General features: G+C 37.8%; 1 protein-coding gene across 5 annotated transcripts in view; it reads left to right on the forward strand.

Annotated features, from left to right (window-relative positions):
* KIZ (kizuna centrosomal protein) overlaps window positions 1–27025 on the forward strand; it is a 235658-nt gene that overhangs the window by 16756 nt on the left and 191877 nt on the right. For all 5 annotated transcript variants that reach the window (XM_069075500.1, XM_069075503.1, XM_069075502.1 and 2 more), the window contains one exon: window positions 20693–20755. In XM_069075500.1, the coding sequence (XP_068931601.1) occupies window positions 20693–20755 (63 nt within the window). The remainder of the gene's footprint in view (window positions 1–20692; window positions 20756–27025) is intronic.

Consider the following 27025-nt stretch of genomic DNA (forward strand, 5'->3'; position numbering starts at 1 on the left):
GATCTCTATACCTCAGTGCCTGTATATCTTATTTCCCAATTACATGTAAGATGGTATTAAAAATAGTGTATATATATATATGTATATATATATATATTTATATTTGAATATTTGATTTTAAAACTTTCAATTCCAGATTCATTTCCTTCCTTCCTTGTCACCCACCCTTACTGGGAAGATAAGCAGTTCAGTATAGGTTGTACATGTGTGGCTAATGCAAAACAATAACATAGTAGATATACTGTAAAAGACTGACTATATTTCCCTCCCTCCTATCCCAACTCCCACTTGTTCTATTCTCTACTTTGATCCCGTCCCTTTTCAAAAGTGGGTGTTAACAACTTCCCCCCGCCCCCATTCTCCTGGAGGGCGAGATACCCTATTTAGTGTGTATTTCACTCCTTCCTCAAGCCAGATTCAATGGGAATAAGGTCGACCCATTCCCTTTTGCCTTCCTATTCTTCCCCTCCATTGTAACCATTTTCCCTTGCCTCTTCTGTAAGAGATAGTTTACCCCAATCTGTCTCTCCCCATCTCCTCTCATTATATTCTTCTCACCTCTTAATTTCACCTTTTAAGTATCATCCCTTCCTGTTAAATTGGTCCTGTGCCCTCTATCTATGTATACCTGTAAACATATATACACACATTCACATATGTATTCACATGCCCATATACCCTCATATATAGACATATATATGTACATATATATATATTTCTAATCCCTTCAACTACTGAAAAAAGTTTCATAAGTTACAATTATTGTTTTTCCATGTAGGAATGTTAATAGTTCAACTCTGATAAGTTCCTTATGATTTCTTTTCCCTGTTTACCTTCTCATGCTTTTCTTGCTTCTTGTATCTGAACATCAAATTTTCTATTCATCTCTGGTTTTTTCAGCAAGAATGCTTAAAAGTCCTCTATTCCACTGAATTGCCATATTTTCCCCTGAAACATGATACTCAGTTTTGCTGGGTAAGTGACTCTTGGTTTTAATCCCAGCTCCTTTGCCCTCTGGAATATCATATTCCAAGCCCTTCGATCCCTCAGTGTAGAAGCTGCCAGATCCTGGGTTATCCTGATTGTGTTTCCACAATATTCAAATTGTTTCTTCCTGGCTGCTTATAATATTCTCTCCTTCATCTGGGAATTCCGGAACCTGGCTATAATATTCCTAGGAATTTTCTTTTTGAGATCTTTTTCAGGAGGTGATCGGTGGATTCTTTCAACCTCTCTTTTGCCCTCTGGTACTAAAACATCAGGGCAGTTTTCTTTGAGAACTGATTTCTACGTTCTTACTTTGGTCATGCTTTCAGGTAGTCCAATAATTTTTAAATTATCTCTCCTGGATCTGTTTTCGAGGTCAGTGGTTTTTCCCATGAGATATTTCACATTGCCTTCTATTCTTTCATTTGTTTGGATCTGTTTAACAGCATCCTGATTTCTTATAAAATCATTAGCTTCCATTTGCTTCAATCTAACTCTGAAGCAATGATTATCCTCATTGAGCTTTTGAGATTCTTTTTCCATCTGGCAAATTTGGCTTTTTAAGGCATTCTTCTCCTCATTGCCTTTTTGAGCCTCCTTTGCCATTTGAGTCAGTCTGTTTTTTAAGGTATTATTTTCCTCAGTCAGTCTGTTGACTGTCATTTCATAATTTTCTTGCATTGTTCTCATTTCTCTTCCCAATTTTTCCTCCACTTTTCTTATCTGCTTCTTAAGGTCCTCTATGGCCTGTAACCAGCTCATATTTTCCTCTGAAGCTTTTGGTGAAGGAGTTCTGACTTCACTGTTTTCCTCCTGTTCCATGCTTTGCTCCTTTTTGTCCCCAAAATAAGAGTGTAATATTGGAATATTCTGTCTGCTTTGTTTCCTTTGCCTGCTCATTTTGCCACTCAATTACTTGACTTTTGGACTTTTTGCCACAGTAGGACTCTGCCACCAGACAGGGGAGCTTTCGTCCCAAATGCTGGGGTTTTCTCAGCTGCTGAAGGTATTAGATGGGTGCCCTCTCTGAGGTCTCCACACGCTCTGGCAAGCTGAACACATACCCCAGGACCTCCACCCTCGATTGCAATCCAGATCCAAGCAGGTTAAAGCAAGAGCGATGACCCCTCAGACTGGTGCTTGGTCCCCCTACACTCTGCAGGCCAGGAGCTGAAGCTGCCATGTGGCAATGGCAGGCTTTGCCTGCCTCTCAGCGGCTTCTCGCTGGAGGGGTAAAAGCCATGCACTCCAACTTACTGGTCCCAAAGTCCAGACTGCGCTAGCCTCTCATTTTGTCCTTAGCATCTATGTGTTGATAAATCTGATAACTGCCACCGCTGCTGCTGATCTGGAGTCCCTCTGGCCTGTGGCTGGTCAGTCCCACCCTGGGGCTAAAGCCTTGGTGTGGGGCTGGGCTCAGCTCCCAGAGCACTGCTCTGGCTGATTCCTTCCGGCCTGCTGGGCTGTCCTCAGCGGGAGGTTAGCTTCTCTGTGTCATTTTGTGGGTTCTGCAGCTCCAAAGTTTGTTTAGAGTCCCCTTTTTACTTGGATTGGGGAACGTGGAAGCTGGAGCTGCGGGAAGGTCGTGCTTCTACTCCTCCATCTTGGCTCCGTCCCCTGACTGTATGGACTTTTGTTGGCAAATTGAGGCAAAGTGATATCTCTGCTTTTTAGTATGCCATCCAGATTTGCCATAGCTTTCCTTACAAGGAAAGGTGGATTACTACCAAAATTTAAACAGAAACCTGAGGAGTCCCTTGGAAAAGTGACTCCTAAGAGTGTGATCTGATGGAGCCAATGCTGAAAGGCTCTCTGCTTTAGACTTCTGTGGCTTGGTGGGAGCTCTCTTAGGACCTCTTTTTGCCAAGTCAACTAAATTTGTTAGAGCCTCAAGCAGATATGTGTTCTTTGTCCCCTTTAAGTAGCTGAGATGGGAAGTTATTCAAAGCTGGTTTTGTAAAGATGAATTCCCCTTTGCAGCTCACTCTCAGATAGCCATTTGTAAGGGAGGGGATGAAATTCTTAAAAGAAATGAGTTTGAAAGACTGGATTTATTCAGCCCTTCCAAGGCCTGCTATACCCTATGGCCACCCTATCTTGGGGAGAGGGTAATTAAATCCCACCATCTGGGTCTACCTCAACCTGAATAACTTCAGTTTTTAGCTTGGGAATATCTTCTATTACACAACAATACAGGTATGAACTGATAGATTGGTAAAATTTGGGTTTTTTAAAAAGTAAAAAAACTGGGATGCTGGGACAGTTGTCACTTGGGTCAATATTTTTGTCAGTGCAAACAGACACTCTGAGATTGGAGGAGTAGGGGAGAAAAAACAGAGCCTGCTCTCCACCCTGTTAGATGGACAGAAGGGGATGACACCACCCCTAGGAGGGAGTCATTTGGGCATTGCTAAGAAAGATATTGGCCAGTCCATGAATGTGTTGAAAAACTGTAACTGGGAAATTAAGCACTTGGGCGTTATGGGCTCTTTAGCCCCCACCAAAACCTGAGGTATCTTTCAAAGTCCTTGTCCCATTTGGATCATTTAAGAAAGGCTATAGAGGGCATCCATGGAGGGAAGGGGTGGTATCAGTTCAGTATTTTTGCACATCTTTTCAGCAATATCTAGGCATGTTATTCCCAGTAGGGCCGAATGTAAAGCCTTAAAATTACTTGAAACCTTCCATGCAGTTAACACCAAGATTCTAATAATATTCTAGGGAACCAGTCACAGATTTCTCCTCCTTATGTGAGGTGGTAAGGATAAGCAGGAACAGCTCCAGTCACATCCACTATTTAAATAGGTAGACAGTTGTTCTGTCAGGGGTAAGGGAGGATAAAGTACGGAAGGGGAAATAACAAAACAAAAACATTTTGGGTGTCTGGGGGGATGAAAGTTTCTTTCTAGTGATGGAAGTGAAAAAAGCTAGAGTACTTCATTATACCACATTCCTTTACCACAATCCTGTGCTACCTGTGAGAAAGGCATTTGGTACCTGGTAGCTTACAGTGGACCACAGGGAACTGAAAAAATATTTATTCTGATGAGATCAGTTCTAATTCTTGTTGTAGCCCAGGTTGAGAGTGAATGGTATGAGATTATCAACTTTGCCAATGCTTTTTTCTTTATTTCTGTTATTGAGACTAGTTGAGCACAGGTGGGGCAGAAAATACTGAGTTGGGGGTCATATAGGTTGAGCCTTGGTATCAGTTTAGATCTTGGGTTAGGTTTTGTACAAGGGGCTGATGATCTCTTAGTCACCCTGATGTGGGCTAAGGAATTGTTATTCATGCCAGAAGTGACTCAGCAGAAGCCTGGATGCTCCTGGAGCTGCTCCTATTTATTCTCACTTGAGAAAAAATCTGTGACTATACTGGAAGTGTCATCATCCTTTCTTTGACTCTGATGTTCTTGATGCTACTCTGGTTCCTCATTACCACTTTGCATTAGGTCACACACTGAACTTCAGAACTATATCACCTGTTACATGGAGCAGACTATAAGAATTTGAGATGGTCTTTTTGAAGAAGAAAGGAATTGCTTAGGATTTCTAGGTTTTCTATTTCTCCACATTTTTATTTTGTTTTTCTTTGTCCCCTTTTTCTTTCCTTAGTACCCCTCATGACAGGAAGACTATTTAAGTGGTGGAAGACCCTTTACAGGATCATTAGGACATTTCCACCAAGGGGTGGTATGTTGTAGGTAGGACCAGTGGTTGTCTGATACAACATTCCTGACCCTGACCACTTCCTTCTATCTTGTGGCCCCAGCTTCCTTGATGCAGCTTACTGTTCTGGATTCCATAAAAGGTTCCAACCACTCAGATTTGGGGGGTACCCAAAAATACTGAAGTCAGTACATCCTGATGACTGAGCAGAGAAGTTTGCAGATGGAGATGAGAGGACCTGCATTCAGAGAAAATCTAATTGCCATTATATGTATCCTTGTATATCCTTGCTGTCTCAAGGCGAAGTAAATTTCCTCTTTTCTTCAGTGACTTGTGAGTGCCTCATCTTGTCCCAACATTAAACCTGAACTAAGAAGATGTCGATTTTAAAGTTATGTGTACAGTGAGTAATTTTTCCAGCCCATGTAAGCAAAGGGAGACAGAGGGGTCACTGGATACTAAAGAAGGGATCTGGCTAGGGAGCACACTATAAGGAATGCTCCAATCTAAGGGAGAAGCTGTGTACCAGATCAAGAAGAGGTCCCAGATCCATACCAGTCTACCATAACAGGAACAGGTGTCAATTGTTAGTTTTGTCTTCCTTTATCTAGTTCTTGATCACACATGGATGTTCCAGGGTAATGAGTAATTGCGGGCCCTAGGCGGTATGCAAATTGAGGAGAAAGTTCATAAGCAAGCAGTAGTAGTGTGACTCAGATCCCAAGAGTAAACTGGAGTCTTATTTTCAACTTTTAGCCCAGTCTGAAGCCTGCAGAGGAATAACCAAGGCAGGAATCTCAGACCAAAGAGAAGCTTGCTGTTCTCTCACTCTGAACCATCAGATCTTCTCAGCTGGCATCATCCACTACAAGGAACTGAGTCTACTATTGTTCAGACCCAAACCCAGCTCAGGAACTTGCAGAACTCAGACCCGGGGGAGAGTGATCAGATTTTGCCCTATGGCAAACCACTTCTTGAGCACTGCAGGCTTGCAAGTCCCTAGATTGACCTGTACCTGAGTTCCTGGAATAATATAATACTTAAGACACCAAGAAAGTAACAAAATCAACCCACACCTTCAGTCCAGAAGTATGTATAACCTGAAGCTTGTATCAAGTCCAAAGTCAGGAAGTAAACTGGGAAAATGAGCAAATCAAAGAATTTTACCATAAAAAAATATTATGATACAGGAATGCACAAGACACAAATCCAGAAAAAGAGAATGATTCCAAAACATCTGTAAGCAATGCCTCAAAAAACCAGCTTGGGTAGAAGTTCAACTAGAATTCCTGGAACAAATGAAGCAAGGGTTAAAAAAATATTTTTATAAATAAAATGAAAGCACCAAAGGGTAAAAAAAATGAGAGCTGTAGAATAAAGAATTGTAAAGGGAAGTAACAATTGTAAAGGGAAGTAACAGCTTGGCACAGGAAGTACACAATTTTGCTTAAGCAAGCAACAAGCTCTCTGAAAATTAGAAAAGACCAAATGGAAACCAATGACTTCATGAAATAAAGAGAAATTAAAATAAAGTGGAAAAACTGGGGGAAACTCCCCCCAAAATATAAAATCTTTTATAACAAAAACTGACTTGGAAAACAGGAGAAAAACAATTTAAGAAATAATTGGTCTGTTTGAACTCCATTACCAAAAAAAGAGCTAGACATTATGTGTGTATATATACATGTATACATACACACACACACACACACACACACACACACACACACACACATATATATATAGACATATATATGTGTATGTATATCTATAGCCATAGCCATGTATATATATAAAAGAAAAAAACTCGGATATCTTAGAAAGAGAGAGCACAGCATGCACACATACCCTTCCAGTGGTTTTTTCTTTAGTTGCCGAAATCCTACATACCTCATATTTTAACCATATTCCATTTTATATTCACTCCACTGAATATTTTCCTTATAATTTTATTACATTTTGTTGTTAAACAAAACTAATAACTTTTTTTTTAAGCAAAATCGGGGTTAAGTAACTTGCACAAGGTTACACGGCCAGTTATTTCTGGGTGTGGTGCTGAGTATCTTAGCCCAGATTTGATCCCCAGGTCATCCTGACACTGGAGCCAGTGCTCTTACTCGCTGTACTACCTGGCCGCCCAAAACTAATAACTTCTTAAAGACTTTTACTCTCAAGGTGCAATGTTGGTGATCAATATGCCTATAATAATTAAACTATTGAGTTATAGCCATTTAGTTACAGTTATGTTTTCTAAAAGATGGAGGCACCAAAAACACATTAAGAAGTTCTTGGCAATTATAAAAACTTTAACAACTTATAAAACTTGGTCTATTCTAGTAACGATTAAGTTCTGGTATATTATTTATAGAAGTGCAACAAAGCATTTTTCTAAATAAATATCATTTACATACATTTCAAGTTCCTTTCTTGAATAAACTTCTCTTTTTGTATGTGTGCAAGAAGCAAAAAAAGTTCTCAAAAATTTAAATGTATAATCTACTCTAAAAATGAATAGAAGTTTCATAGAAATTGCAAAATTTCAAGTTCAAACATACCAATTGAAAAGTTATTTATAAATTGATTTCTGCTATCACTTTGGTTTGTAAAACTGCCAAGTATCTGATTAGATTTTCTAGTCAAGCCTATTTGCCTTTTGGTTGGCCCATGATTCACACAAACTTTTCCCTTTTCCTGAGTTAACACTTAAAACTAGTGGCCAAGAAGCCAGATGGTTCCCAAATTCAAACTGAACATAATCTATAAACCTTAATTTGGGGGTTCAATTAAACCTGGATTTATAATTTCTAATATTCAAAATCAATTCCCAATTTAAGTTTTAATTAGTTAGAAGCAGATTACTTAAAAGCAGGTAAAAATTAAGTTCTAGTCACCCTGTAACTGCCTCTCTGCATAATTACCTTTCCAACAATTCCACTTTTCATGGCAGAGAGATCTGCATGGCTCAATGAGCAGATTTATCAAAGGAAAGGAGCCTATTCAAATCAATAGGTTGGTGAGGTGAAAGGGAGCATCTGGAGGAAAAAAAAAACCCATCAAATGCTTGTCTCAAACTGTTTCTCACTACTGTTTTTTGGTTACTTTTGGTTCCCATTATTTGTGAAAATTCTTTAAGGTTACTTAGGCTTAAACCTTTCAGTTTTCACTATAGCTAGAGCCAAAGGCAAACCTACAGCTATTACTGCCTCTTACCTTCCCCCTCCCTTGCTGCTTGGACCATGAAGGGGAGAAGAAAAACGTGTCTGACTTTTTACTTATGGACACACATAAACACACACAGCACACTTAACATATTCCACAGAGACAGCCCAAAACACAAAACATATCCAGCAGCCATCATCCTTTTAGAGGGACCTTTGGAGTGGCCATATATGGTCTATAATTACAAACCCAGCAGCCATCCCTTTTTAGTGGGACCTGTTGGAATGGACCCCAAATTGCCTATGTGTCTTTTAACAGACCTTCTATTAAAAAGCTAAGAATTCAACCAAAAAGAGATGAGTTCACAAAATTTGAGAGACTCACTAAACTACTACATTGAATCTGGAGTGGTACACAAAGGGTCCCTGCTGGTACTGGCTGTCCAAGATTGAAAACAGTGGCTGCTGGGCAAGAGTCTTTTGACTCCACTTCTTGACATCAGATATGTCAACCTGAAATAAAAAAAAAAGACCCCTCCCCCAACTAGGGTCTTTTAACTGAGGTAAGGGGATTGTAGTCCAGGGTCATCACACAACACCAAAATACTGGAGTGCCCAAGGAGGGCAGAGGGGAGCAGAATTAAATACATTTTAGCAAGGAGGGAGTCTTATAGGAAAAACAGCCTTAAGAAGCTGTTGCTTAAGTTATTTCACATAACAACCAAAAGTTCATAGAGAAGGCTGAGGGGAAGGATGACATCTGGTGAGAACAGCAGGTTTGGGCTCCAGGTACACCAACTGGAAAACCCATTCTCTAATTATGGGGTATAATGGTAATGTATATGGGAAGATCTTTCCCATTCATTAATAGACCCATGTGACCTGCTTAAGTGTAAAGCCACACATGAGCAGCTTTCCAGAGGAATGCTGCTGTGAACAGCTTTCAAGGTTCTGATTACAGTGAACACTTTGTTTTGCTCTGATTTGTTATTGAATAAATATTCACAGAAAATCAAGGTACTGCATTCAGAATGTTACAGCTTATCACAGAAAATCAAAATATAGTATTCACAACAACTTATCACTAAAATGGCCACATAGTTTTCACCAAAGTGGTTACATAGTTTTGAACAAAGTAAAATCATTTAGTTTGTCAATCACTTAGTAATTCAATCATTCAATCATAAAGTACAAAAGATCAAAGTCCTCCACCCATGGCGTACACTAAGTTACAAATCAGTCACTATGCAATCATCAGTCACTACTCAGTACCCTCTTAAGGGGTAGTGGAAAATACATCCACCCCTTAGTCACAAATAAATCACAATGTCATCACTACTCGGTACCCACAGAGAGGTTTTTTCATCTTGGCTCAGGGCAGGCTTCCAGCTTCCCTGGCTCCTCTTCCATGGTCCCAGTTTCCACCCGAATCTCACCAACTGCCACCTGAGTTCAAAGGCAGATAGCTCCCAGTTCCTTGTCCAGCTCTCTGTGCATTCCTGATCCACATTGGAGCTCACAGTGTCCAGTCCATCTCAAATCCTTCACAGTCTATGTTCCTGGGAAGACAAGGCTTAACAAAGCCACAAGAACTTACATTAACAAAGCCATAACAACATTTGTACAGAATACCAACACCACAGTCATGCTTCCTCAGTCTTTGGCAGCTCCAGCTGGCCCTCGGAAATCCTTAGCAGCCTCAGCAGCTCCGGCTGGTTCTTGAAAGTCTTCAGCAGCTCTGGCTGATCCTCAGAAGTTGTAGGCAGCTTTGTTCTCAAAATCAAAATCACTTTCTCCCATTCTTAAAATCAAAATCACTTTCTCCAAGGAAGTTCCAGTCCAGCAGCAGTGCCCAGCCTTCAGGTGCTCATCCCAAGAAGTTCTGACTTTCCTAGCTGGGGTTTTTCCTTATATGCAGTATTGCTCCTCACTGTTCAACCCCTTCCTGTTACATCAACAACAGAGGTTCATAACTTCTATTTCTTTAACAGAGGCTTAATTTGAAACGAGGTGCTAAGTACCTGTCAGCTAAGCAATATAAAGGGATCTTCAGATTTCATTATTATTACATTAAGTCACATGAAAACCTAAGACATATGAGTTTGAGTCACATAAACCTATGGTGGGAGGAGCTGGCTAAACAGGTGGAGCAGGAAGAGTGGAAGAGACCTGAGAGGAAGTTGGTCAGAGAAGTTAGAGCTGAGGGAGAGAGAGGAAGCAGGCAGCAAGCCGTGAGTGTTCATTTGTGGGAAGGCCCAGCAGGGGGAAGGCTTGGGGATGGCGGTACCCTCTACATTGTTATTGTGTATAGATTTCTTTGTTGTTATGATGAATTTGGCTTTCTGGTGTTTGAACAAATGTTTTGGTTCTCTCTTCCATGTGGAGAATCTGTTATATTTTGTGATTCAGCATTAATGCAGCATATTCATAGTCACATATAGGCACTATGAATATCTCATTGACACTACATTTGGTGGCAAGGATGGGATTGCAAAATATGAGACCTCTGTTTAGAGGCAGAAGGGCTTTAGAGAGAGAAATAGATATTCCAGAATGGGAGGATTTACCTTATTCCTCCCTAGAAAGAGAATGGGCTAAAAGCACAGGACTCTGTGAAAACTGGGAATTAAGGTTGCAGAAGGGAAAACCTAGAGATTTAGAAAGATGTTTGCAAGGAGTACCAATAGAACCAGGGAAAGAAATGGCAGGGATATGTAGGAGAGGCTGGATCTTACAAATTATTGCCTTATGTGGAAAAGCAGAGACAAGCTATTGGAAGAGAAAGCTCAGATGGGAAGGATTGCTGGTTTGCATGGGAATCTTTCTGTGCCACATTTGGGCTCGCCTTTAGAAGAACAAACTGGGAGGTCTAGGTGGTAGAAGAACTAGCTACTGTTCATTTAGGTAAGAGAAAGTGAAATACTAACAAAAGGAATGTGCATGGAGCCCTTGCATAGGCTTGCCCTATTTGGAGCCCTGACAATAGCCAGAAGAATGGGTGGGAGGAAAATGAAACAAAGTTAGATAAAGTGGCTTTTACAAATGTAGACATTTGTCCAATACTAAGAAAAAGTAGGAGAACCAGGGGGGCCACATAGAGTTTAGGAAAGTAATTGAGGATTTTACTCAGCAGGAGATCACTGATATATTAAATCTGTTCATCCAAAGGATGGAAAAATCCTTAGTGTCTTGGATGGTGAGAATCAGTGATGAAGGGGCTGGAGGAGTATCAATAGATAATGAAGACTGCTTGAAATTTATAGCTATGAGATTCCTTTTGTACAGCAAGCTTTTAGGGATTACCATATGCAAGGAGGTAACAGTGTGATTAATCTGTTAGCTTTAGCTGCTGGTGGATGCAGTAGGCAGTATCCTACTGACTCTGTGTGGCCTAGTGGAGATAAACCCTGGTATTTGCTTAGGGACTGTATGAGAAAGTTAAAGGAGGAGGTAATGAAGACAGCAATAATGATGGGAGATGTTGAAACTTATCATGGTAGCCTCTTAGCAGTTTCTCATAGGAATATAGTGAAGACAGCTCCTTCTGCTTATATGCACCTAATTCTGACACTAGTAATTGGGGAGATAGGGCACCCTCTTTCGGAGGTGCCAGATAAGATTTCACAGTTAAGTGACTTAGGGGAATGGAGAAAAGATAAATTTCCTCAAGAGAGAAGAGTGAATAGCCAGCAGATTCAAAGTCAGAATAGACTGACAAGAGAAGAATTGTTTATTGTTCTTTTGAGAGCAGGGGTAGATTTTGGAAGAATAGATGACCTATATAATGACCTATATAAAGTGTGCTGAGAAAAGGGACTTGATATTAGATGGAATAGGGAAGTAAGAATTGCCCCTACAGAACCTCCTGAATCCTTATATCTAAGTTCCTCACTTCTTCAGGGAAAATAGAAAATTTGCCAAGCCCCAACTCAGATTAAAGAAATACACAGGATTATAGACTCTGTATCAATTTGACCATTTGAAAAATGGATCAAATAGTGTAACTATGGCATTAATAGATAATGAGGAAGAGGCTTCCCTTATATGAAAACCCTGATAAATTTAAACATGTAACCCCTATTACCATCACAGGACTGGGAGGAGTTGAAATATCAGCCAGACAAGTCAAATTAACAATGAAAATTGGACAGTTACCTAAGAAAGAATATACTGTAATAATTGTGCCATTTCCTGAATACATCACTGGGATACGTGTATTGAGAGGTATGACTCTAAATTTACCTGAGAGGAGATACAAATTTGCAGTAAGAAAGAGTAATTAAAACAGTTTTAGTGGGAAAAATAAAAGCGGACACAATCATTTTCCCTGAACCTTCTGAAGTAATTACTTTTAAAGCAGTATTGTGTGCCAGGTGGGCAAGATGAAATTATCAGTCCTGTAAAGGAATATGTTGAGGCAAGAGTATTAGTCCCTACAACCACTGGATGGAATAATCCTATATGACCAGTATGAAAGTCAGATGGGATGTGGAGAATGACAATGGATTATAGACAATTGAATAAGGTGTATTGTATACTGCTGTTCTAGATACCATTACATTAATAGAAAGGATCGAGAAATATGATGGGACTTGGTATGCAGTTATTGATTTAGCCATTTTTTTCTTTACCATCCCAATAGATTCTAAACAATGAAACCAGTTTGCTTTCACTTGGCAGGGCAAACAGTATACTTTTACCACTTGCCACAAGGATATCTGTACAGCCCCACTATTTGTAATAGGATTGTGGCTGAACATTTGGATAAATTAGAGCTACCTGTGTGCAGCTTACCCACTTCATTGATGATATCATGACAAGGGAAAAATGTAAAAGAAGTGGAGAAAAGTTTGATGCTTTTAATTGAACATATGAAAAGCAAAGGGTGGAAATTAACCTTGCAAAGATTCAAGGGTTTCAGCTCAAACCATAAAATTTTGGGTTATACAATGGGAAGAGGATCTGCAAGATATTTTCCTACTAGCCCAACAAAATATTCAGGATTTTCCTATCCCTACCAATAAGAAAGTGGCCCCAAAATTAAAGAATTATTTGGATATTGGAGGCACCACATTCTACACCTGGGACAGATTTTGAAACCCTTATTATAAAGTTACTTGGAAGAAATATGAATTTAGTTGGGGACTGTAGCAGCAAGCACCCCAAGCGTCCTCAGGGTTTGCTGCCAATACAGGTTTTCAGATCTGCTTTGTTAAAGGAAAGCAACTCAAAATGGGTTAACAAGCTTACTTTAATCAGTCAGACATATATTGTTTACCTTGTTCAGGGGAAAAGGTCAGCACCCCGAACTTCAAAGTACACAGACAGAATTATCAAGACAGAAACAGATCTAGTAGACAGATTTCAAACTGTCCAACCATTATATCCATACCCAGTCAACATCTGGGTTTCAACATCTGGGTTTTTTCAAAGCCAGGGGGCTCTGGACAACGGCTAGCCCAGAGTTTCATCAAATCACAGAACACTTCTCAAAGTGAGCCCCCAAAACAAAGCCTCACATCAGGGCTTATATAGCCTTCTCCTGGCTCAGAGAATGTAACAACCTTATCGACCCACTGGCCAATCAAAAAGTATTTACTGAAAAACAAGCCTCCCAGGGGCGGCCAGGTGGCTCAGTGAGTAAGAGCACCGGCTCCAGTGTTGGGACGACCTGGAGATTGAATCCCGGGCTCAGACACTCAGCACCACACCCAGAAATAACTGGCCATGTAACCTTGAGCAAGTTACTTAACCCTGGTTGCTTAAAAAAAAAAAAAAGAAAAAGAAAAACAAGCCTCCCACCCCAGGCTTCAGGTGCACTTTAGCCTAGGGGCAGGGAAGATCTTTAAAATTTACATTCCCATTACAGGGACTTGAGCTTTTGAAGAAGCCTAGGCTGCTATACAGTTAGCACTAGATTTATGGCCTATGCAAAATGGCTTGGTGGAATTACAAGTGACTGTATGAATATGTGACAGGATGAATATACAAATTGGAGTTCCTGACAAAAATAACAAAGCTGAAATGTACCCTTAGGATTTTGGTATAGGAAACTTCCTTCATCGGGAGTTCAATATACCCCTTTTGAAAAGCAGTTATTAGCTGCATATTGGGCTTTGATAGTGACTGAACAACTGACTCTGGGCCAAGAAGTGATATTAAGGCCTGGAATCCCAAGTATGACCAGGGTAATGAGTACCACAGCTTCTCACAGAATTGGGCATGCACAAGAGGCTAGCATAATTAAATGAAAATGATATATTCAAAACAGATCTAAAACAGGCAGAAGTGGAGTTTCTGTTCTTTCATGAATCTATAGCAAACACAGATACTAAGGGAAATGATACATCCCCTGAATCAAAGCAACAGTTGTTACAGTCCATGGTAAAATGGAATGAGGGATATGATGAATTAACTGAAGAACAAAAACCACATGCATGGTTTACTGATGGGACAGCAAAATATTTGGGCCACAAAAGACATTGGAAAGTGGTAGCCTATAACTCATGTACTAGGTGGACTTTGGAAAGTACTGGGATGGGTGGAAGTAGTCACTATGCTGAACTTATGGCAGTAAATTAAGCTATCAGAAGAAAACAAGTGTCATATATTTCACTGGTTTATGGATGGTACCTAATTAGTTAGCTACATGTAGAGAAATCAAAATTGGGAAATTCATGGCAAACAAGTCTGAGGCAAAGAATTATGAGAAAATATATGGGATATGTCTTTGGTTACTAATTTGTCAGTTTTTCACATAGATGCTCATGTGGTCCTCACCATGCCAGAATGTGAGTACAATGCACATGCTGATCAACTAGCAAAGATTGCTGCTCAATATATTGTCTGTACTCTGACACCAGCTGATGATCCAGTACTAGCAAAATGATTCCATCAAACAATCAGCCATTTAGGGTTCTTCAAGTTTGGATTCAGTCAAAGGGCAGCACTTAAGAACCTAGAGTTCCATATGTTGCCTCAAGGCTGTAGGTTCCCCACCTTTGCCCTAAAGGAATTCATAGCTCTAGGATCAGACAGGGTCAGCAGCTGCTTTCAGCAACAGTCATCTTTTTTCAAGTATAGCTAAACTCAGATTTGTAGGATAGGTCACTCTGGGCAACTCCTGAGTTACATTGCTTTCCAGATCACATTATTCCTTCCTACATTTTCTTGTGGTTACAGAATGGTCCTGTGGTTATACTAATTTCCTTTCCTTTGTATTTGAAAGTCTTTCTCTTGATTATATGCAGAACTTGTTTACAAATTGAATTTGTTAATTTTAACTGCTTTTTATCTTGAAGTTTGTAGCCTTGGGTTTTTTCTGAAGGTTATTTGTGAATTCTTTTAATTGGTATTTCATTTTCTGTATTCAGAAATTCTAGGCAGTTCTCTTCTATTATTTCCTTTATTATGGTGTTAAGGTTTTTATTTTGATGTGTTCTTCTTGGAGACCTGTAATCCTCAGGTTGTTTTTATATATCCTGTACTTAAATCAGTATGTTTTCCTTACAGAGTAAACATGATGAAATTTTCATTTGTTGTTATTTTTTTGCTTCTCTTTTTCTAATAGTATACTTTGCATTCTATATATTTGCATTCTTAATCTTTTTTCTGTTTTGTTCCTTTGTTGAGACTTGGCATCACGGATCCCAGCTTTTCTATTCTACTGATTATTTTTGTTGTGTGAGACATACATTTTCTCATTTTCATTTTTCTTTTGAATCACTCAAACTATTGTGGTTCTGTATTCTCTCCATATTCTACAGGGATTGTTTTCCTTTGTTTTGCAATAACTATGTATTTAAGCCTCAACTAGCTTACTAGATCTGGAAGTCATTATTTCTTTCTGTTAATGTTTTCCCTACTGATTTATCTGCTTATATTCAAGCTCTTTGAGTTTGCTACCATCTGAGATCTTTTTAATTTCAGTCCCCCCCCCCCTTGCCTTTATTTTCTACTTTTGTTCATTTTCTGACTCTGTTCCCTCTGATCATGGGTTCCTTGGGGGTCAGAGTTCAAAGTATTTCAGCATCTTCCCATGCCGGACAGTTCACAGTTTACCATCCTAGATCTCTGCCCCAAGTGAATTTTGGATGGTCAAAACTTCCCCCAGCTGGATTCTTTCCCTCAGGTTTAATGCAGTGCTACATACCTACCCCCTTTTCTCTCCAACACAAGGTGTCTTGTTGTGGTTATCTTTCTAACTTCCAGGGTCCCTCAGTTCTTTGCCTTGTTACATGTAGTTCAGAGCTTTGCAGTGCTATTCCTATAGGTTTGCTGCAACCCCTATATAAGGCTTTTGCTCATGAAGGACTGGGGTATGCTGGCTGCAGCGTGGATCAGGCGTCTCTATGACACTGTAAAGAGGTAGGGGGCACTGGGCTGTAGGGGTAGATGCCTGTATCAGTTCTTTGGGTCTGCTAGTGCAGCCTTGCTACTATGTGCATGGTTGGGGAAACGTGCTGAGTGAGCTCTGAGTAAGTGACCTCCAGGTCCTGGTTGTTGTTTTTTAAAGCCCTCTTTTGGATTTTGGGGGCCTTAGATCATGGAGATACCTGAAGTTGCTTTAGCTTTGGCTCATAATTTCTGTCTTGGAGATGTTTTAAAGGTTGTTTTGGTCAGATAAAATATATAGTCCTGTACCTTGTAGTTTACATGACCTGGAAGTCATACTAGTATAATATTACACTATGATAAGTCAGGCATACTATCTGAGAGTAGGGAAATAATAGCACTGCTATATTCTATCCTGGTCAGAACATATCTAGAGAATACTATCATAAATGTGCCATATTTTACAGTGGACATTGATAAGCTGTTGAGTGTTCAGATGATGGTGACCAGGGTGGCAAAAGTTTCAAATTCATGCCATGTGAGGTTTGGTTTAAGAAATGGTGCATGTTTAGAGGAGAACACAATAGCTGTGTACAAATATTTGAAAGGCTGTCGTGTGGAAGAGAAATTAACCCTACATGGAAGAACTACTAGGGGCAATAGAGATAAGCTGCAAAGATGCAATTTTGAGTTTAACATAAGGGAAAAAAAACTTGGTATATTAATATAACAAAGCTATTAAAATATGGAAAGGGATCTGGTGGTAGCTGGTTCACTTAATAAATATGAGGTTTTCAGGTAAAGACTGAATAATCATTTGTTGGGTATGGTGTTGGGGTTTCTTATTCATTATGGTTTGGATTAGATGTTCACTGAGGTCTATTACAACTCTGAGATTCTGTCATTTTGTGATGAACTGCCTCTTCCTTTTTGGTGTGAGGTGGCATACTGTTTCATTAAAGAATCTTAAGATTGTAGCTACACATTCCTCTAATGAAGTCCTAAGTTTTATTAATAGCATATAAGCCATCAATGGAATTCTTTTATGTAAAAAGGATACCAAGCACTTCACTCATACTCTTGGGTTTCAGTTTTATTAGGCACTTGACAACCTGCAGCCGGGAAATTAGTACTGCTCAGAACTGCGGGTTAATTCTGAGTAGCCAGAGGTATCTGAGATTAGCATTATTTTATATTTAGAATGAAAAAGGGAACTAGAGCCTTTTACATTTGTACCAGTAATGATATATAAACCCCACACACATTTGACTATAGCAATAGTACGTAGACTAAATAAAGATAAATATTACGGTTGAGACTTCTTTGGTTTTAGGGGCTGTAGCCATCAATTTGTTTGTTCTTCCATTTCTGTCTATATTTCTGCCCTCCCTCACCATCCTTCTCTATTTGGGGGAAGAGACCCAGTCTAGTCAGCCGGTATTGGCTGGGTTGGTGGTTCTAGGCCAGAGTAAAACCATTGGAATAGGACAAACTAGTTGTTCCTTGGAGAATGGGGGGTGCTGTTGTTGGGCTTATTGATTGTGAGTGTTCTGTTTATGGGAGTAGGGAGAGTTTGAGGACTTCTGGTGCTGGTGCAGTAGAGGAAAACAGGGAAGGCAGCCATCCTTGGCATTCTTTCCTATATTAATTAGTCCTTTTAGTGAGTTTTTTTAGATATCTTACTAAATATCGAGCCCATTTTCTTTTGCTCTGTCTTTGTAAAGAGTGAGATCACCTGGATACTTAATAAAAGTTCTTTATGTATTTATATCTAAAGGCTTATCACAGGACCCAGCACACAGTAGATGCATAATAAATAAAAATATAAATAATAAACAAATAAATAAAATTGTTTTGTGAAGTTAACATTTGAAGCAAAATGGCATTCTGGAAAGAGCACCAGATTTGGAGTTATGAAGACTTGGGTTTGAATTCCACCTCAGACACTTAATAGCTATGTGATCTTGGGTAGGTCTCACTTTCCTCTTTTGAAATTAGAGATAATAATTGCATCTACCTAGGAATGTTATTTTGAGGATCAAATGTGATATTGTTCGTAAAGCATTTTGCAAACCTTAAAATGCTTTATAAATGTCATCTCTTATTCTTATTTAGACTAGGCATGGGATTTCACTGGTGTAGAGAACTCCTGGTGAGAAAATATCAGATTGGTACCTGCTCTGAAATTTTCACCATAGAGTAGAGATGTCAAGCACTGGACCCACAATACTATTAAGTACAGTGAACCAGATTAAAATGTAATTTAGAAGTAGTTAACAAATTAATTAAAAATGCAGTAAAGCATAAATAATGTCAGTATGTGGTTTTCTATGTCAGTATGAATCTGTAGTGATTCTTATGTACTGGCTAATGACCCATTTCTATTTGAGTTTGACACCACTGAACTATTTATCTGAAGTTTGTAAGCTTGTTTATTAAAATATCTTGATAACTGTATTTCAGTATAATTTGTTTCTGTCATAATCCCATGTATTTTATTTTGTGCATTTAAAAACTTTTTTAAAAAAACAGGAGTCCTTAGGCTTTACCAGACAGTCAAAAGGATCCATGACATAAAAAAGTTTCAGAATTTAGGATTTGAGAATTGCCTAGGGCACTGAGAGATTGCAGTTATCTAGTATATTTCAGAAATATCCAGTTCTTTAAGTCAGTTCTTCCTGACTCTGAGGTCAACTCTGTCTACTATGCCACAGCTATCTGTCTATTACTGTTATTCCTACAGGTCATCATTTTTAGCCTTTCATTCAAATGAATACTTTATGACTCCTTTAACTTTTTTCTTTTATGAAAGGGTAGTAATTTTTGTGTTTTTTCTTTGAATCTTTCCCAGTTTTCTATATCACAATGCAGTAGAATACTGGAATTGAACAGTGGTTCAAAAGAAGGTGCTGAATAGTAATGAAAGTAATAGATGGGTCAATTAATATATTTGACTTATTTCATACTATTTTATTTAAGCATCAATGTAACCAGAATATATTTCCATAGAAACTTCTGCTTAAGTTTTGGTGAGTGAATCCTGAATTAATTCCCTCATTATTAAAATTCTACCACTAAGTTTTACCCTCCCCTAAATGCATATACAGTCAAAAGAAAGAGAAAAAACCTAAAGGAAATCAGGCAATGTATCTAATGAAAATATTAAACCCCTAAAAATATTTAATAACTGTTGGGGCCCTATTTTATATCTTTTTCACTGAACTTCTGTTTCCAATGAGACCATTATTACTAGCCAGTAAAATTAGCTAGTTTTAAAGAATATCTTTAAAATATTTTTACTGATTTTTTTTGTTTTTAATTCCTTCCATTTGTTTCTGTCTTTCTTCCTTAACCTCTCCAAGAGAGCCACTTAGAGAATAAAAAGAGGGAAAAGTTCAGCAAAACTAACATTGAAAAATCTGACATGATATGCAATATTCTCCACCCCTATACCATTGACTTTAGTTCTTTGAGTATTCTGTCTTTGCCAGTTTTCTGGGCATTTAGGTAAAATCTCTCAGATGTTTGAATTTTTTTTTCCACAAAGAACTTCTTAATTGGAACCTTAGGTGGGCTAGTTTGTGGTTAGTTAAGATGCTTCACTCTCTAATCAGACTTCTAATACCATTCACAATTAAATTGTGTTTTGTGACCCACTTCCTTTACTTTTCCCCCAGTTTGTATTTCACTGTTCTTGTTTGTTTATATTTGTTACTGGGAAATAATAAAGAACTGTGAGATAAAGGCATTATGAAAAAAATAGTAAGACAAATTTGAGGGAGTTAAAATACTGATAGAAAAGCTAGTTTGAATTCTAGCCAGCAGGGCCAAACTCATCTGAGATCTGACCTGCCCTAAGCCCAAAATTAAGTTTTTCTTTGTACCCACCCTGTAATCCTGTACACAATGTCAAAAGGTAAGTTAGATGAGTATGTGTGGAAAATATTAACCAGGCCTTACATTTAAATATTTCTCATTTCCCTTTTGATTTCATGAAAATATTTTTCCTTTTTTTTTCCCGTTTTTTTTTTTTCATAAAAATCTAATCTTTTCCAAAGATTCCGGGGATGTACCCTTTCCTTCTGCTCTGTTTCTGTATTTGCTTTAGGAATCCGTCTTCTTCCTCATTTTTGTCCTTTTACATATCTGACTTCCCTACTGATCTCTTAGTATTTCTGTTGCTTGGACGGAAGCAGTAAGGAACTCTGAATTTGGAGCCAGAAGACCTTATGCAAAGATACAGTTCTAAAATTTGTCTTCTAAGCTGTGTGATTCTGAGTAAATCACTTAATCTTTCTGAGTCTCAGTTTTCCCATCAACAGAACTGGAATATTAATACAGTACATACCTAGTACTGACTTGCTATGAGAAAAGCACTGTGTAAAACTTTAAAGTGCCACATAAATGTTTGTTAATATTATTATTAGACATGTACACTGCACACAGTTACAGGGGCATGTTTATAAGCCAAACCCTTTTACAAATCTTGAAAATTAATTTTGTTACTAATTTACTTATAAAGCATTTTCTTTTAATACTTGCAGTGAAAAGAAGAGATTAGATCTGGAAAGAAAACTTTATGAATATTCCCAATCTGATATATGTAGGTAAGTAATGATAGTGACAATAGTTTTAATATAGTTGACACCCATTATTACATACATGTTACATAAGCTACTGTGTAGCTTAAAATATTACATAGCTTCAAATATCATTGTACAATATGTGTTTTCATAGTAACTTTGCTATTCTTTTCGTATTGAGTAAAACTTATGAAATTATGTATGTGGATTTGCTTAGAAAAATTAGAACAAAATGAAGATTACATTCTTTTCATTATATTTTTGCTACATAGTTCCTACTTTTTTTCTCATACTCTATCAGAAGAAGACACTATTTACTCCTTTTGTGTCCAAAGTTTAAGTGAAATAGCCTGCATGGTGGTTAATGCAGAATTTTCTTAATTGATCCTCAACCAGGTTGCTGCCCCGAGATCATCTGACATCTGTTTGTTCATTGATTTAAGAGAGTAATTATTTAAAGTAATATGATTGCATGCACAATTTTTAGTAAGCAAATAAATTAAAAGAACACATTCTTAGTATTAGAATTTATACATTTTGAGATCTACTTTGAGAATATTTGGCTTTTAATTATAAAAACATTTTCTTTATGAAATAGTATTAAAATGAAACCTCATGTTAAAATAATAAGTGAGTGAGAGAATCTTATCCAGCAAAAATAAAGGCCAGTTGCGCTGTTTTAATTATTTATTAAACATATCTATAACTTAATTCTCTGAGATGAAGTTCCACAAAGAACTTCTTAATTGGAACCTTAGGTGAGCTAGTTTGTGGTTAGTTAGGATACTTATCCATTGGCTTTTAAATCTTGAGGTAGTTGTGCTTTAGTGAAAAGAGTACTGGGTATGAACTCCCAAAGATCTTTTGTTCGAATCTGCTTCTGCTACTTATTACCTTTATAACATTGGGCAATGGTCAGTAAGTCAACAAGCATTTATTATTTACTATGTGCCAGCACTGTGCTAAACTCTGGGAATAAAAATACAAGCAAATTGAAAGACAGTCCCTGACCTCAAGGAGCTCGTACTCTAATGGTGAAGACAACATAGAAAAGAGAGCTGAAGAGAAAGGAGGGGTGGAGAGAGAAGGTAGGGCATGACACAGGAGACCAGAGGGATACAGCCTGGTGGGAAATGAAGAAATGAGAAACTCTTCACCCACTTCTTTGGGCACCAATTTTCTCGTCTATAAAATGGAAAGAGATTAGTTTAACTGATCTCTGAGGTCCCTTCCTACCTTAAATCTATGACTTGCTTGGCATTATGCTGACCATAATGGAAATGACTAGGACAGCACAACCATATATGGACCATACTAAAAAGAACAGTAGAGCCTTAGAAGCCTCAGTCTTAGACAGTGAACTAGTCATGAACTGGTATGGAAATGGCTTCCAGTTTCAGGAGAAGATGGGACAGTGGAAAAGAGGTGCAGTATAGTAAGTATAAAGCAGTTTTTCTGCTTACATCTCTACTATTCATACATTCATAGAACAGTGAAATTAGAATAGTCTGAGATACACCATTCCTGCTCAATAACTCCAACTTTGTTAGGGTTTGGCTATTTGTGTCCCTAAGCCTTATTTTTATTATTATGTCATAATTATATATAATGTTATATTGTAGATCACTAGGCTCACTAAAATAGGAAGAGACTTATTAAAATAGGACTTTATGGTTTCTGAATGATTTGATTTACATACTTGACAGTCAGATTTGGGGATTGATATTAGAGAAAATATCCTTAGAATTTGGATGGAGGTGTGGATGCTTATAGAGGAGTATGGAAAAATAAAATGAATAAATATTTACTGGGTGTTGGCTGTATGCATGGCTCTATGCCAGGCTGTAAAAACCACTACTGCTAGCATCATCCCCACTCTACAGAGGAAATGGCAGGGGTCTAACTTGAGCTGTGATGGGGGTAGAAGAGATGGGAAGCCATGAAGCATCTAATCATAATAATTTACATGAAAGGGTATAGTTGCTAGCATGCTAGAATAAATACAAAGACTTTATTGAAAATCACTGATCTATAGTGAGATACTTGGGGTCTTAATTTGAGTCATTTTAGATGTCTCTAGGATTTCTTGTTTTGAAAGTGGACTTTTCCCCCTATATTTGGAGGTTTATCTTTTTTTTTTCTTGACATAGATTGCTTAATAATCTGCTAATGATAGAAACACTAGATTCCAGCAGAAATGGGACAAGGCATTTTACTGTCCTAACAAACTTTGAAAATTTTATCTCTTTGAGGATGAAAATTTCATCTGGTAACTGATTTTCTCTTACAGTTCCCACAGCAGTTGTTCCAAACCTACTCTGGTTAAGTCTCTCACATTATTCCTTTCCTCAGCTCTCAGCAGATAATCTTTTCTCATACTTTACTGAGAAACTAGAGATCGTTCACATCTATTAGTAGCCTTATTCTATGACAGGTAAAACTACCAGCTCGACTATAAATAGGACCTCTAGTAGAGGTCCTTCTTCTCCCCATCTCTACATATCAAAACCTTTTGACATCATTCCTGATTCTTTCTTCATTTATTTGGTCTCTAATGGGGTAGAGTCCTTTTTGCTCACTAAGGAAAATATCTATACACTTACCCTTGATCTCATCCCCTCCTATCTTCTTGAGTAGATTGTCCCCACAATCACCCATGGTCTCTAATCATTCTCCTTTTCCAATGGCTTCTTCCCTTCTGTCTGCAAATGTGCCCAGTTCTCTCCCAGCCTTAAAAAAAAATTACTTGTCTCTACTGTTACCTCTATCTATCCTTGTATCTCTGTTTTTCATGGACGCATTCCTAGAAAAACTTCTATTCTTAATTCCTCCACTTACTCTCCTTTTGGTCACTTCTCAACTCTAGCTTCTGAATGTCCTTAATTAGCCTAATCATTTTCCAAAGATGTTAGTCATTTAATTGCTGAATCTGACTGTTTTCTCAGTCTTTATTTTTCTTGAAGTTTATTGAATGTTTGATGCATTTTTCTGTTTAAATTAAAATGTTTTAACTTGAAACCTAAGCACTAAAAAAGAACATTTCAAAATATATAATGGAACACAAAAAGACAGTTGTATATGAAACCATGAATCTTTGTTTAATGTTACCTTTAAAAAATTGTATATAATGAATCCCTTACATTACTTTAAAAATTGTCTGGCTTGTTTGTGCTTCATTTTGAACTTGATTCTATTCTTTTCTATGTGTTTAAGAAAATATTTCAGTGGAGCTCTTTTTTTGGCATCAGTTTTACTAGCCTCCTCCTTCCCTCCCTGCATTAAAAAAACAAAAAAACATACTGAACCTGCAAGCCACTAAAACTTCAAAATCTTGTTCAGAACAACTGCTAGTTATCAGTGCTTCCCCTATCTTATACTTACTTGCATAGTTAATTTTTTTGTACCCCAATGAAAGATTTTACATTTGGCCCTTTTGAATTTCATCTTACTAGAGTCAGCTCAATTCTTTAGCCTGTCAAGATCCTTTTGGATCCTTACTCTGTCATCTGCTACATTAGCAATTTCTACCAGCTTTATGTCATAGGAAAATTTGATTAAGACACTACCTATACCTTTACCTAAGTCATGGATACAAATGTTGAACAGCACAGCGTCAAGCATAAATCTCTGGGTTACTATTGTAAAACTTTTACCAGGTTGACATTAAAACTACTCTATTAGTATAGCTGTCCAATTAGTTCTGAAACCATCTGATTTTATTATCATTTAACCCAAGTCTCTTCTATCTTCTTCCTAAGAACTGCATGAAATATTTTATCAAAAGCTTTGATAAAACCTAGGTAAACTATATCCACAGGATTCTCTTCATCTACTAGATTAGTCATTCTGACCAAAAAAAGAGAATAAAGTTAGTCTGTCAGGACTTGTTCTTGATGAAGCCTTGCTGGCTCATTACAGTTATCCCTCTCTTTCTAGATATTCTCTGGCCATTTTTTAACAGTGCATTTTAGAGATTTCCCAGGAAAACGGCACTAGGTAGCTCAGTAAAGAATGCTAGACCTGGAGTCAGGAAACCTGGGTTTAAATCCTGTCTTTGATACTTATGTGACCCCAGACAAGTTACTAAATCTCTGTCTGCCTTAGTTTTTCTCATCTGTAAGATGGGGATAAAAATATCACTTACAGATTTGTCATGAGGATCAAATGAGAAAATATTGTAAATTACTTAGCTAATCTTAGAGCACTATATTAAAACTAGCTTTAAAAAAAAAAAAGAATTAATAGGCCCATAATTTTTACTCTGTTCTCTTTGCTTTTTTTTGACAGTTGGGATAACATTTGTCATTTTTCTTCTTGTAGTACCTCTTCTGTATTTTGTGGTCTTTTGTATATCACCAGCAGTGGCTCGGCAATCACATACGCTGGTTCTTTTGGAAGTTGAGGATGTAGTTTATCTGGGACAGGTAACTTGACTTCTTCTATAGTAGCGAGGTCCTTCTTACTATTTCCTTACTCATCTTGGGTATCAATTTCCTATTAATCCTTTTGATTCTGTCATTTGCAGTGTACAAGTCATTCTCTTTTGCAGATAAAATAAAAACAAAGATTTGAGCAGCTTTGCTTTCTCTTTTATCAATTGTCATCATCCCATCCACTCCAACTTCAAGTTTTAATTTTTATCTTTATTTTGATGGCTCCCAAATCCAGCCAGCCCTCGTCTCTCTCCTAGCTCCAATTCCACACCACCATCCAATTATTAGATTTATTAACTGGATGTGTCCCAAAGACATTTCAAATCCAGTGTTTCCAAAATAAAACTTATTTTCTTTTTCCCCAAATCCACCCCTTTCAAACTTTCCTGTTTATGTCAAGGTCTCTTCCATTTTTCCAGTAGCCCAAATTTACAATCTTAAGAGTCACCTATAACTTCTTATTCTCTTTCACTACTTATATTTATTTAATCAATTGCCATGTCTTGTCAATTCTAAGTCTGTAACATCTCTTGTATCTGTCCCATTCTTTTCACTTCACCTTAGTTCAAGCCCTCATCATTTCTTCCCTAGGCTATTTTTCCTTACTACTACTATTGCAGTAGTATCTTGGTTGATCTTGCTTTAAGTCTGTCCCTTGAGAAGGTTGATCCTCCATACTGCTGCCAAATTGGTTTCCTAAAGCACAAGTCTTGTCACTCCCCTGCTAGATACATTTTCATAGTTTTCTATTACCTCTAAGGTAAAATAGAAATTGTTTAAGGTTTTTCATAGCCTGGTTCAACCCTACCTCAATAGCTTCACAAATAACTTCTCTTTTTTTACTCTGTGGTCCAGTCAAACACCTTTTTGCTGTGATATTTCATTCTTTTCTCCTCTTTTGCCTAGTTGTTATCTGTGCCAGGAATGTACACCTTCCTTTTTTCTATCTTTTAGAATCCCTAGTTTATTTCACAGCTCAACTCTTCTTCTACTGGAGTCCTTCCTTGACGCCACCCCTCCCTCCAGTTGCTATTAACTGGCAAAATAACACAAAAATCCCAGCCCTCAAAGAGCTTGCATTTTTAAAATAATTGTATATGTCTTGAGACAATATGCTTCAGTGGGAAGAATGCTAGACTTTGTACACAGTAACAGCAATATTGTAAGATGATCAACTTTGAATGACTTAACTCTTTTCAGGAATGCAATTATCCAAGACAACTCTGAAGGATTTAGGATGAAAAATGATCCATTACGAGAGAAAGAACTGGTTGAGTCTGAATGTAGATTGAAGCATAATTTTTTTACTTTCTTTATTTTTCTTGGGATTTTATTTTGATCTGTTTTCTTTTACAACATGACTAATATAAAAATATGTTTTACATGACTACACATGTATAACCTATATAAAACTGCTTGCCTCCTCAATGAGGGGGGTGTGGAGGAAAGGAAGAATTTGGAATTCAGTTTTAAAAATGAATGTTGAAAATTGTTTTTACATATAATTGGGGAAAAATAAAATACTAAATTTTTTAAAAAGTAAGAATGCAGAGGTGGCTAGGTGGCACAGTTAATAAAGTACCAGCCCTGGAGTCAGGAGGACCTGAGTTCAAATCCGGCCTCAGACACAACACCAAAACTAGCTGTGTGTCCTTGGGCAAGTCACTTAACCTCAAATTGCCCTCCAAAAAGCAAAAAATAAATAAATAAGAATGCTGGACTTTGAGTTTGTAGAGATTCAAGTGGTGATGAAGTGGGGACAAAAATACAGGCAGATTTTAGGGAGAGAGAGAGAGACAGAGAAAGAGAGAGAATATGTAAAATACTTTGCACATTACCTTATAGCCATTTATAAATATTA

This window comes from Petaurus breviceps, unplaced genomic scaffold, assembly GCF_028583685.1.
Source record: "Petaurus breviceps papuanus isolate PSGF00001 unplaced genomic scaffold, PetGlider_PUasm1.0 90919, whole genome shotgun sequence".
NCBI lineage: Eukaryota > Metazoa > Chordata > Mammalia > Diprotodontia > Petauridae > Petaurus > Petaurus breviceps.